This window comes from Bufo gargarizans, chromosome 4, assembly GCF_014858855.1.
Source record: "Bufo gargarizans isolate SCDJY-AF-19 chromosome 4, ASM1485885v1, whole genome shotgun sequence".
Lineage (NCBI taxonomy): Eukaryota > Metazoa > Chordata > Amphibia > Anura > Bufonidae > Bufo > Bufo gargarizans.
In genome coordinates, this window is record NC_058083.1 from 246,204,882 (window position 1) to 246,218,454 (window position 13,573).

General features: G+C 44.3%; 1 protein-coding gene across 1 annotated transcript in view; it reads left to right on the top strand.

Annotated features, from left to right (window-relative positions):
• Nucleotides 1–13,573, top strand: part of CD109 (CD109 molecule) — a 307,708-nt gene that overhangs the window by 217,098 nt on the left and 77,037 nt on the right. Inside the window, exons 23-24 of the mRNA XM_044289633.1 lie at nt 874–1,018; nt 2,497–2,670. Coding sequence (XP_044145568.1) covers nt 874–1,018; nt 2,497–2,670 — 319 coding nt within the window. The remainder of the gene's footprint in view (nt 1–873; nt 1,019–2,496; nt 2,671–13,573) is intronic.

Here is a 13,573-nt window from a genome sequence, read left to right on the forward strand (position 1 = left end):
GTGTATCCACCTGACTTCTCCACAACGCAACTGATGGTCCCAACCCCATTTATAAGGCAAGAAATCCCACTTATTAAACCTGACAGGGCACACCTGTGAAGTGAAAACCATTTCAGGTGACTACCACTTGAAGCTCATCAAGAGAATGCCAAGAGTGTGCAAAGCAGTAATCAAAGCAAAAGGTGGATACTTTGAAGAACCTAGAATATTACATATTTTCAGTTGTTTCTCACTTTTTTGTTATGTATATAATTCCACATGTGTTAATTCATAGTTTTGATGCCTTCAGTGTGAATCTACAATTTTCATAGTCATGAAAATAAAGAAAACTCTTTGAATTAGGTGTGTCCAAACTTTTGGTCTGTACTGTACATGAAAAATGTTGTGGAATACTAGTTGTTAACAGCTTGGATGGAATTATAAATGACAATAACATCCAGAGAAAGTAACAATGTACTTAAATGCCTAAAGAATGAATATGGAGTACCGCCTCAGGGAACAGGAGTAGATGTGATCTAAATATACATCCTATGAAACAAACCAATATAATTTCTCATAGGTAGTTGAAAGATTAAGCTTGTTGGCATATCATACCCCTCATCCTCCTAACACTTTCTTAATATTAATGCAAAATTGGTAAAATATGCTAATCCTATGCATTTCATAGAAAGCAAAATGAAATGTTATAGTAAAAACTGTGTTCGTTACTTGAGCATACGAATGTCCCCCATTTCATATGGCGCAGTTTTATAATGTTTTTCTTGGAATATCTTAATAGCTAACATTGCAAATGTGGAAAGTTGCCATTTATTACATCTTATGCTAATGTAATAGGTTTGAATATAATCATATAATTTTCCTTTACTTTGACAGGCTGAAGGAATAGAACATTCATATTCACAAACTTTGCTCTTGGAACTGATCAACAATAAACCACAAATGATTTCAAAGTCTTTGAAATTTACATTCCCGCTTGATGTAGTAAGTGGGAGTGAAAAGACATTTATCACGGTTGTTGGTAAGGATAATACTGTTACCTTCTTAAATAAATGATCATTGAATAAGAAGCCACACAAAAAAAAAAAATGTTTGTTCTGTTTTTCTTACAAAAGCTTGAAACCTACAATAAAAAATGTGAATAACAGACGTTTTGCTTGAGGAAAGTAACAGTCACCCTGACTAAAACAAACCAAAGCAATGAACGTATCATAGCTATCTGTCTAGACATGCCTTCTGTAGCACAACCACAATTACAAAGAATTGCTCACATAGAAATCAAAATTATTTGGCATCTATAGCCTATTCTGATCATATTATTGTATGGATAGTATATTAGTCATTCACCTAATCTATTGGCTCAACATTCTGTTTTGAAACTAATTTCAACATAATTGAAACAAAATTGCAAACTAGTTCCTTGAAATGGTCTCGTACCTCAGAACTGAAGCCAAGTTCGGATCCAAGTTTAAAAATAAGATACCAAAGTCAATCACTGAACTGACTACACTGCATCAGTGGCCATACATTTTAATGCTGTATGGAGACGGATCTCCGTACAGCATTAATCCAAAGTTTTGAGTGAAGCGACTTCGGATTTAAGATAAATTCAGATGTGTTTTTGCAAAATGTAGCCTGGCTTGGATGTTTTTCTTCGTAAGAAAAGGCTTTCATCTTGCCACTCTACCCCATAGCCCAGACATATGAAGAATATGGGAGATTGTTGTCACATGTACCACACAGCCAGTACTTGCCAGATATTCCTGCAGCTCCTTTAATGTTGCTGTAGGTCTCTTGACCTGTTTTCTTCTTGTCTTTTCATCAATTTTGGAGGGACGTCCAGTTCTTGGTAATGTCACTGTTGTGCCATATTTTCTCCACTTGATGATGATTGTCTTCACTGTGTTCCATGGTATATCTAATGCCTTGGAAATTCTTTTGCACCCTTCTCCTGACTTATACCTTTCAACAATGAGATCCCTCTGATGGTTTGGAAGCTCTCTGTGGACCATGGCTTTTGCTGTGGGATGCGACTAAGAAAATTTCAGGAAAGACCAACTAGAGCAGCTGGCACTTAATTCTGAACACAGCTACATCTCCAGTTATAAGCAACCAAATTATTTTCATTTTTTTTTTTGTTTTCTTCCCTCCACCTAAAAGATTTAAGTTTGTTTTTCAATTCAGTTGTACAGTTTATAGGTCACATTAAAGATTGGGAAAAGTTCTGAAATGATTTATCTTTGTCTCATTTTTTTTTACATCACAGAAACCTGACATTTTAACAGGGGTGTGTAGACTTTTTATATCCACTGTATCTACCATTGTCGATATACCCAATAAACAGAGAAACTTTTGATAATGTGCGCTCATTTTCTAGTAATGGATATCAAAATAACATAAGTGCAAATGCAGCATAACGAATTCATGCAGCAAGAAATAGAATACAATGTGAGAACTGTGGTGATGTGCTAGAAATAATAGTATACATTTTCTTTTAAGGTGATATTTTGGGACCATCTGCTGCCAGCTTGCAATCATTAGTTCAGTTGCCCTATGGTTGTGGTGAACAGAATATGGTGAGATTTGCCCCAATAGTCTTTATAATGGAATACCTAACTAATACCAGACAACCAAATGAGCTTGCTCCTAAACTGATTTCATACATGAAAGAAGGTATGTTTCAGCTCTTTTTCTGCATGTTGATGAATGAGCATAAATTAAATATGCATATTTTTTATTGATATTAAATAATAACACCAGTTACCCTTGTTAATTATATCCATACTAGCATTAAACATGCCATATGCTAATGAAATGTAAATCGGAACTACCATAAGATCAATAACTCTGCAACTTAGCCAACTTTATCATGGATATGCTGGATTCATAACTACAATCAGATTTCACATTCCTGAGGTTAGGTCATTAATAGGGATGAGCGAACTCGAACTGTATAGTTCGGGTTCGTACCGAATTTTGGGGTGTCCGTGACACGGACCCGAACCCGGACATTTTCGTAAAAGTCCGGGTTCGGGTTCGGTGTTCGTCGCTTTCTTCGCGCTTTTGTGACGCTTTCTTCGCGCTTTTTGAAAGGCTGCAAAGCAGCCAATCAACAAGCGTCATACTACTTGCCCCAAGAGGCCATCACAGCCATGCCTACTATTGGCATGGCTGTGATTGGCCAGAGCACCATGTGACCCAGCCTCTATTTAAGCTGGAGTCACATAGCGCCGCCCGTCACTCTGCTCTGATTAGCGTAGGGAGAGGTTGCGGCTGCGACAGTAGGGCGAGATTAGGCAGATTAACTCCTCCAAAGGACTTGATTAACTGATCGATCTGCAGCTGTGGATCATTGAGCTGCTGATCCTCAATTGCTCACTGTTTTTAGGCTGCACAGACCGTTTGTCAGTCTCATTTTTCTGGGGTGATCGGCGGCCATTTTGTGTCTTGTGGTGCGCCAGCACAAGCTGCGACCAAGTGCATTTAACCCTCAATGGTGTGGTTGTTTTTTGGCTAAAGCCTACATCAGGGTGAAGCTGTCACACCAAGTGCATTTAACCAGCAATAGTCTGTTCATTTTTTGGCCATATACAAAATCAGGGGCAAGCTGCGCCTGTCACCAAGTGCATTTAACCCTCAATGGTGTGGTTGTTTTTTGGCTAAAGCCTACATCAGGGTGAAGCTGTCACACCAAGTGCATTTAACCAGCAATAGTCTGTTCATTTTTTGGCCATATACAAAATCAGGGGCAAGCTGCGCCTGTCACCAAGTGCATTTAACCCTCAATGGTGTGGTTGTTTTTTGGCTAAAGCCTACATCAGGGTGAAGCTGTCACACCAAGTGCATTTAACCAGCAATAGTCTGTTCATTTTTTGGCCATATACAAAATCAGGGGCAAGCTGCGCCTGTCACCAAGTGCATTTAACCCTCAATGGTGTGGTTGTTTTTTGGCTAAAGCCTACATCAGGGTGAAGCTGTCACACCAAGTGCATTTAACCAGCAATAGTCTGTTCATTTTTTGGCCATATCCCAGTCTAATTCTGTCACTAAATCCATACCGGTCAGCCAGCGCCTAAATACTAGGCCTCAAATTTATATCCAGCTAAATCTGTCCCTAGTGCTGTAGCTGGGCGAGTTATTTAGTGTCCGTTCAAGCACATTTCTTGTTCTGGGTTGAAATACAATTCCCAATTTAGCAATTTCATAATTTAGTGGTTCCTGCTATATCAGAGCTATTTGAAATCTATCCCAAAAAGGGTATATAATATTGAAGGTGCACATTGGGTCATTCAGAATAACTTCACACACACCCGCTACTGTGTATTTCCAAGTCTAATTCTGTCACTAAACCCATACCTGTCACCCAGCGCCTAAATACTAGGCCTCAAATTTAAATCCCTCTAAATCTCTCGTTACCCACCGCTGTACTGTTGTTGCTGGGCAAGATATTTAGTGTCCGTCAAAGCACATTTTTTGTTCTGGGTTGAAGTACAATTCCCAATTTAGCAATTTCATAATTTAGTGGTTTCTGCTATATCAGAGCTATTTGAAATCTATCCCTAAAAGGGTATATAATATTGAAGGTGCACATAGGGTCATTCAGAATAACTTCACACACACGCTTCTGTGCATTTCCAAGTCTAATTCTGTCACTAAATCCATACCGGTGACCCAGCGCCTAAATACTAGGCCTCAAATTTAAATCCCTCTAAATCTCTCGTTACCCACCACTGTACTGTTGTTGCTGGGCAAGATATTTAGTGTCCGTCAAAGCACATTTTTTGTTCTGGGTTGAAGTACAATTCCCAATTTAGCAATTTCATAATTTAGTGGTTTCTGCTATATCAGAGCTATTTGAAATCTATCCCTAAAAGGGTATATAATATTGAAGGTGCACATAGGGTCATTCAGAATAACTTCACACACACGCTTCTGTGCATTTCCAAGTCTAATTCTGTCACTAAATCCATACCGGTGACCCAGCGCCTAAATACTAGGCCTCAAATTTAAATCCCTCTAAATCTCTCGTTACCCACCGCTGTACTGTTGTTGCTGGGCAAGATATTTAGTGTCCGTCAAAGCACATTTTTTGTTCTGGGTTGAAGTACAATTCCCAATTTAGCAATTTCATAATTTAGTGGTTCCTGCTATATCAGAGCTATTTGAAATCTATCCCAAAAAGGGTATATAATATTGAAGGTGCACATTGGGTCATTCAGAATAACTTCACACACACCCGCTACTGTGTATTTCCAAGTCTAATTCTGTCACTAAACCCATACCTGTCACCCAGCGCCTAAATACTAGGCCTCAAATTTAAATCCCTCTAAATCTCTCGTTACCCACCGCTGTACTGTTGTTGCTGGGCAAGATATTTAGTGTCCGTCAAAGCACATTTTTTGTTCTGGGTTGAAGTACAATTCCCAATTTAGCAATTTCATAATTTAGTGGTTTCTGCTATATCAGAGCTATTTGAAATCTATCCCTAAAAGGGTATATAATATTGAAGGTGCACATAGGGTCATTCAGAATAACTTCACACACACGCTTCTGTGCATTTCCAAGTCTAATTCTGTCACTAAATCCATACCGGTGACCCAGCGCCTAAATACTAGGCCTCAAATTTAAATCCCTCTAAATCTCTCGTTACCCACCGCTGTACTGTTGTTGCTGGGCAAGATATTTAGTGTCCGTCAAAGCACATTTTTTGTTCTGGGTTAAAGTACAATTCCCAATTTAGCAATTTCATAATTTAGTGGTTTCTGCTATATCAGAGCTATTTGAAATCTATCCCTAAAAGGGTATATAATATTGAAGGTGCACATAGGGTCATTCAGAATAACTTCACACACACGCTTCTGTGCATTTCCAAGTCTAATTCTGTCACTAAATCCATACCGGTGACCCAGCGCCTAAATACTAGGCCTCAAATTTAAATCCCTCTAAATCTCTCGTTACCCACCACTGTACTGTTGTTGCTGGGCAAGATATTTAGTGTCCGTCAAAGCACATTTTTTGTTCTGGGTTGAAGTACAATTCCCAATTTAGCAATTTCATAATTTAGTGGTTTCTGCTATATCAGAGCTATTTGAAATCTATCCCTAAAAGGGTATATAATATTGAAGGTGCACATAGGGTCATTCAGAATAACTTCACACACACGCTTCTGTGCATTTCCAAGTCTAATTCTGTCACTAAATCCATACCGGTGACCCAGCGCCTAAATACTAGGCCTCAAATTTAAATCCCTCTAAATCTCTCGTTACCCACCGCTGTACTGTTGTTGCTGGGCAAGATATTTAGTGTCCGTCAAAGCACATTTTTTGTTCTGGGTTGAAGTACAATTCCCAATTTAGCAATTTCATAATTTAGTGGTTCCTGCTATATCAGAGCTATTTGAAATCTATCCCAAAAAGGGTATATAATATTGAAGGTGCACATTGGGTCATTCAGAATAACTTCACACACACCCGCTACTGTGTATTTCCAAGTCTAATTCTGTCACTAAACCCATACCTGTCACCCAGCGCCTAAATACTAGGCCTCAAATTTAAATCCCTCTAAATCTCTCGTTACCCACCGCTGTACTGTTGTTGCTGGGCAAGATATTTAGTGTCCGTCAAAGCACATTTTTTGTTCTGGGTTGAAGTACAATTCCCAATTTAGCAATTTCATAATTTAGTGGTTTCTGCTATATCAGAGCTATTTGAAATCTATCCCTAAAAGGGTATATAATATTGAAGGTGCACATAGGGTCATTCAGAATAACTTCACACACACGCTTCTGTGCATTTCCAAGTCTAATTCTGTCACTAAATCCATACCGGTGACCCAGCGCCTAAATACTAGGCCTCAAATTTAAATCCCTCTAAATCTCTCGTTACCCACCGCTGTACTGTTGTTGCTGGGCAAGATATTTAGTGTCCGTCAAAGCACATTTTTTGTTCTGGGTTAAGTACAATTCCCAATTTAGCAATTTCATAATTTAGTGGTTTCTGCTATATCAGAGCTATTTGAAATCTATCCCTAAAAGGGTATATAATATTGAAGGTGCACATAGGGTCATTCAGAATAACTTCACACACACGCTTCTGTGCATTTCCAAGTCTAATTCTGTCACTAAATCCATACCGGTGACCCAGCGCCTAAATACTAGGCCTCAAATTTAAATCCCTCTAAATCTCTCGTTACCCACCACTGTACTGTTGTTGCTGGGCAAGATATTTAGTGTCCGTCAAAGCACATTTTTTGTTCTGGGTTGAAGTACAATTCCCAATTTAGCAATTTCATAATTTAGTGGTTCCTGCTATATCAGAGCTATTTGAAATCTATCCCAAAAAGGGTATATAATATTGAAGGTGCACATTGGGTCATTCAGAATAACTTCACACACACCCGCTACTGTGTATTTCCAAGTCTAATTCTGTCACTAAACCCATACCTGTCACCCAGCGCCTAAATACTAGGCCTCAAATTTAAATCCCTCTAAATCTCTCGTTACCCACCGCTGTACTGTTGTTGCTGGGCAAGATATTTAGTGTCCGTCAAAGCACATTTTTTGTTCTGGGTTGAAGTACAATTCCCAATTTAGCAATTTCATAATTTAGTGGTTTCTGCTATATCAGAGCTATTTGAAATCTATCCCTAAAAGGGTATATAATATTGAAGGTGCACATAGGGTCATTCAGAATAACTTCACACACACGCTTCTGTGCATTTCCAAGTCTAATTCTGTCACTAAATCCATACCGGTGACCCAGCGCCTAAATACTAGGCCTCAAATTTAAATCCCTCTAAATCTCTCGTTACCCACCGCTGTACTGTTGTTGCTGGGCAAGATATTTAGTGTCCGTCAAAGCACATTTTTTGTTCTGGGTTGAAGTACAATTCCCAATTTAGCAATTTCATAATTTAGTGGTTCCTGCTATATCAGAGCTATTTGAAATCTATCCCAAAAAGGGTATATAATATTGAAGGTGCACATTGGGTCATTCAGAATAACTTCACACACACCCGCTACTGTGTATTTCCAAGTCTAATTCTGTCACTAAACCCATACCTGTCACCCAGCGCCTAAATACTAGGCCTCAAATTTAAATCCCTCTAAATCTCTCGTTACCGCTGTACTGTTGTAGCTGGGAAAGTTATTTAGTGCCCGTCAAAGCACATTTTTTGTTCTGGGTTGAAGTACAATTCCCAATTTAGCAATTTCATAATTTAGTGGTTCCTGCTATATCAGAGCTATTTGAAATCTATCCCAAAAAGGGTATATAATATTCAAGGTGCACATTGGGTCATTCAGAATAACTTCACACACACGCTTCTGTGCATTTCCAAGTCTAATTCTGTCACTAAATCCATACCGGTCACCCAGCGCCTAAATACTAGGCCTCAAATTTATATCCCGCTGAATTTGAATACAATACATTGGGCCAAATAATATATTTGTTGTTGTGGTGAACCATAACAATGAGAAAAACATCTAGTAAGGGACGCGGACGTGGACATGGTCGTGGTGGTGTTAGTGGACCCTCTGGTGCTGGGAGAGGACGTGGCCGTTCTGCCACATCCACACGTCCTAGTGTACCAACTACCTCAGGTCCCAGTAGCCGCCAGAATTTACAGCGATATATGGTGGGGCCTAATGCCGTTCTAAGGATGGTAAGGCCTGAGCAGGTACAGGCATTAGTCAATTGGGTGGCCGACAGTGGATCCAGCACGTTCACATTATCTCCCACCCAGTCTTCTGCAGAAAGCGCACAGATGGCGCCTGAAAACCAACCCCATCAGTCTGTCACATCACCCCCATGCATACCAGGGAAACTGTCTCAGCCTCAAGTTATGCAGCAGTCTCTTATGCTGTTTGAAGACTCCGCTGGCAGGGTTTCCCAAGGGCATCCACCTAGCCCTTCCCCAGCGGTGAAAGACATAGAATGCACTGACGCACAACCACTTATGTTTCCTGATGATGAGGACATGGGAATACCACCTCAGCATGTCTCTGATGATGACGAAACACAGGTGCCAACTGCTGCGTCTTTCTGCAGTGTGCAGACTGAACAGGAGGTCAGGGATCAAGACTGGGTGGAAGACGATGCAGGGGACGATGAGGTCCTAGACCCCACATGGAATGAAGGTCGTGCCACTGACTTTCACAGTTCGGAGGAAGAGGCAGTGGTGAGACCGAGCCAACAGCGTAGCAAAAGAGGGAGCAGTGGGCAAAAGCAGAACACCCGCCGCCAAGAGACTCCGCCTGCTACTGACCGCCGCCATCTGGGACCGAGCACCCCAAAGGCAGCTTCAAGGAGTTCCCTGGCATGGCACTTCTTCAAACAATGTGCTGACGACAAGACCCGAGTGGTTTGCACGCTGTGCCATCAGAGCCTGAAGCGAGGCATTAACGTTCTGAACCTGAGCACAACCTGCATGACCAGGCACCTGCATGCAAAGCATGAACTGCAGTGGAGTAAACACCTTAAAACCAAGGAAGTCACTCAGGCTCCCCCTGCTACCTCTTCTGCTGCTGCCGCCTCGGCCTATTCTGCTGCTGCCGCCTCGGCCTCTTCCTCCGCCTCTGGAGGAACGTTGGCACCTGCCGCCCAGCAAACAGGGGATGTACCACCAACACCACCACCACCACCTCCGTCACCAAGCGTCTCAACCATGTCACACGCCAGCGTTCAGCTCTCCATCTCACAAACATTTGATAGAAAGCGTAAATTCCCACCTAGCCACCCTCGATCCCTGGCCCTGAATGCCAGCATTTCTAAACTACTGGCCTATGAAATGCTGTCATTTAGGCTGGTGGACACAGACAGCTTCAAACAGCTCATGTCGCTTGCTGTCCCACAGTATGTTGTTCCCAGCCGGCACTACTTCTCCAAGAGAGCCGTGCCTTCCCTGCACAACCAAGTATCCGATAAAATCAAGTGTGCACTGCGCAACGCCATCTGTAGCAAGGTCCACCTAACCACAGATACGTGGACCAGTAAGCACGGCCAGGGACGCTATATCTCCCTAACTGCACACTGGGTAAATGTAGTGGCAGCTGGGCCCCAGGCGGAGAGCTGTTTGGCGCACGTCCTGCCGCCGCCAAGGATCGCAGGGCAACATTCTTTGCCTCCTGTTGCCACCTCCTCCTTCTCGGCTTCCTCCTCCTCTTCTTCCACCTGCTCATCCAGTCAGCCACACACCTTCACCACCAACTTCAGCACAGCCCGGGGTAAACGTCAGCAGGCCATTCTGAAACTCATATGTTTGGGGGACAGGCCCCACACCGCACAGGAGTTGTGGCGGGGTATTGAACAACAGACCGACGAGTGGTTGCTGCCGGTGAGCCTCAAGCCCGGCCTGGTGGTGTGTGATAATGGGCGAAATCTCGTTGCAGCTCTGGGACTAGCCAATTTGACGCACATCCCTTGCTTGGCGCATGTGCTGAATTTGGTGGTGCAGAAGTTCATTCACAACTACCCCGACATGTCAGAGCTGCTGCATAAAGTGCGGGCCGTCTGTTCGCGCTTCCGGCGTTCACATCCTGCCGCTGCTCGCCTGTCTGCGCTACAGCGTAACTTCGGCCTTCCCGCTCACCGCCTCATATGCGACGTGCCCACCAGGTGGAACTCCACCTTGCACATGCTGGACAGACTGTGCGAGCAGCAGCAGGCCATAGTGGAGTTTCAGCTGCAGCACGCACGGGTCAGTCGCACTACAGAACAGCACCACTTCACCACCAATGACTGGGCCTCCATGCGAGACCTGTGTGCCCTGTTGCGCTGTTTCGAGTACTCCACCAACATGGCCAGTGGCGATGACACCGTTATCAGCGTTACAATACCACTTCTATGTCTCCTTGAGAAAACACTTAGGGCGATGATGGAACAGGAGGTGGCCCAGGAGGAGGAGGAGGAGGATGAGGAAGAGGGGTCATTTTTAGCACTTTCAGGCCAGTCTCTTCGAAGTGACTCAGAGGGAGGTTTTTTGCAACAGCAGAGGCCAGGTACAAATGTGGCCAGCCAGGGCCCACTACTGGAGGACGAGGAGGACGAGGATGAGGAGGAGGTGGAGGAGGATGAGGATGAAGCATGGTCACAGCGGGGTGGCACCCAACGCAGCTCGGGTCCATCACTGGTGCGTGGCTGGGGGGAAAGGCAGGACGATGACGATACGCCTCCCACAGAGGACAGCTTGTCCTTACCCCTGGGCAGCCTGGCACACATGAGCGACTACATGCTGCAGTGCCTGCGCAACGACAGCAGAGTTGCCCACATTTTAACCTGTGCGGACTACTGGGTTGCCACCCTGCTGGATCCACGCTACAAAGACAATGTGCCCACCTTACTTCCTGCACTGGAGCGTGATAGGAAGATGCGCGAGTACAAGCGCACGTTGGTAGACGCGCTACTGAGAGCATTCCCAAATGTCACAGGGGAACAAGTGGAAGCCCAAGGCCAAGGCAGAGGAGGAGCAAGAGGTCGCCAAGGCAGCTGTGTCACGGCCAGCTCCTCTGAGGGCAGGGTTAGCATGGCAGAGATGTGGAAAACTTTTGTCAACACGCCACAGCTAACTGCACCACCACCTGATACGCAACGTGTTAGCAGGAGGCAACATTTCACTAACATGGTGGAACAGTACGTGTGCACACCCCTCCACGTACTGACTGATGGTTCGGCCCCATTCAACTTCTGGGTCTCTAAATTGTCCACGTGGCCAGAGCTAGCCTTTTATGCCTTGGAGGTGCTGGCCTGCCCGGCAGCCAGCGTTTTGTCTGAACGTGTATTCAGCACGGCAGGGGGCGTCATTACAGACAAACGCAGCCGCCTGTCTACAGCCAATGTGGACAAGCTGACGTTCATAAAAATGAACCAGGCATGGATCCCACAGGACCTGTCCGTCCCTTGTCCAGATTAGACATTAACTACCTCCCCATAACCATATATTATTGGACTCCAGGGCACTTCCTCATTCAATCCTATTTTTATTTTCATTTTACCATTATATTGCGATGCTACCCAAAGTTGAATGAACCTCTCCTCTGCCTGTGTGCTAGGCCTAAATATATGCCAATGGACTGTTGCAGTGGTGGCTGACATGAAGCCTGATTCTCTGCTATGACATGCAGACTAATTCTCTGCTGACATGAAGCCAGATTGTCTGTTACGGGACCTCTCTCCTCTGCCTGGGTGCTGGGCCTAAATTTATGACAATGGACTGTTGCAGTGGTGGCTGACGTGAAGCCTGATTCTCTGCTATGACATGCAGACTGATTCTCTGCTGACATGAAGCCAGATCGTCTGTTACGGGACCTCTCTGCTCTGCCTGTGTGCTAGGCCTAAATATATGCCAATGGACTGTTGCAGTGGTGGGTGACGTGAAGCCTCATTCTCTGCTATGACATGCAGACTGATTCTCTGCTGACATGAAGCCAGATTGTCTGTTACGGGACCTCTCTGCTCTGCCTGTGTGCTAGGCCTAAATATATGCCAATGGACTGTTGCAGTGGTGGGTGACGTGAAGCCTCATTCTCTGCTATGACATGCAGACTGATTCTCTGCTGTCATGAAGCCAGATTGTCTGTTACGGGACCTCTCTGCTCTGCCTGTGTGCTAGGCCTAAATATATGCCAATGGACTGTTGCAGTGGTGGGTGACGTGAAGCCTCATTCTCTGCTATGACATGCAGACTGATTCTCTGCTGACATGAAGCCAGATTGTCTGTTACGGGACCTCTCTGCTCTGCCTGTGTGCTAGGCCTAAATATATGCCAATGGACTGTTGCAGTGGTGGGTGACGTGAAGCCTCATTCTCTGCTATGACATGCAGACTGATTCTCTGCTGTCATGAAGCCAGATTGTCTGTTACGGGACCTCTCTGCTCTGCCTGTGTGCTAGGCCTAAATATATGCCAATGGACTGTTGCAGTGGTGGGTGACGTGAAGCCTCATTCTCTGCTATGACATGCAGACTAATTCTCTGCTGACATGAAGACAGATTCTCTGTTACGGGACCTCTCTCCTCTGCCTGTGTGTGTGCTGGGCCTAAATATATGCCAATGGACTGTTGCAGTGGTGGCTGACGTGAAGCCTCATTCTCTGCTATGACATGCAGACTGATTCTCTGCTGACATGAAGCCAGATTCTCTGTTACGGGACCTCTCTCCTCTGCCTGTGTGTGTGCTGGGCCTAAATATATGCCAATGGACTGTTGCAGTGGTGGCTGACGTGAAGCCTCATTCTCTGCTATGACATGCAGACTGATTCTCTGCTGACATGAAGCCAGATTCTCTGTTACGGGACCTCTCTCCTCTGCCTGTGTGTGTGCTGGGCCTAAATATATGCCAATGGACTGTTGCAGTGGTGGCTGACGTGAAGCCTCATTCTCTGCTATGACATGCAGACTGATTCTCTGCTGACATGAAGCCAGATTCTCTGTTACGGGACCTCTCTCCTCTGCCTGTGTGTGTGCTGGGCCTAAATATATGCCAATGGACTGTTGCAGTGGTGGCTGACGTGAAGCCTCATTCTCTGCTATGACATGCAGACTGATTCTCTGCTGACATGAAGCCAGATTCTCTGTTACGGG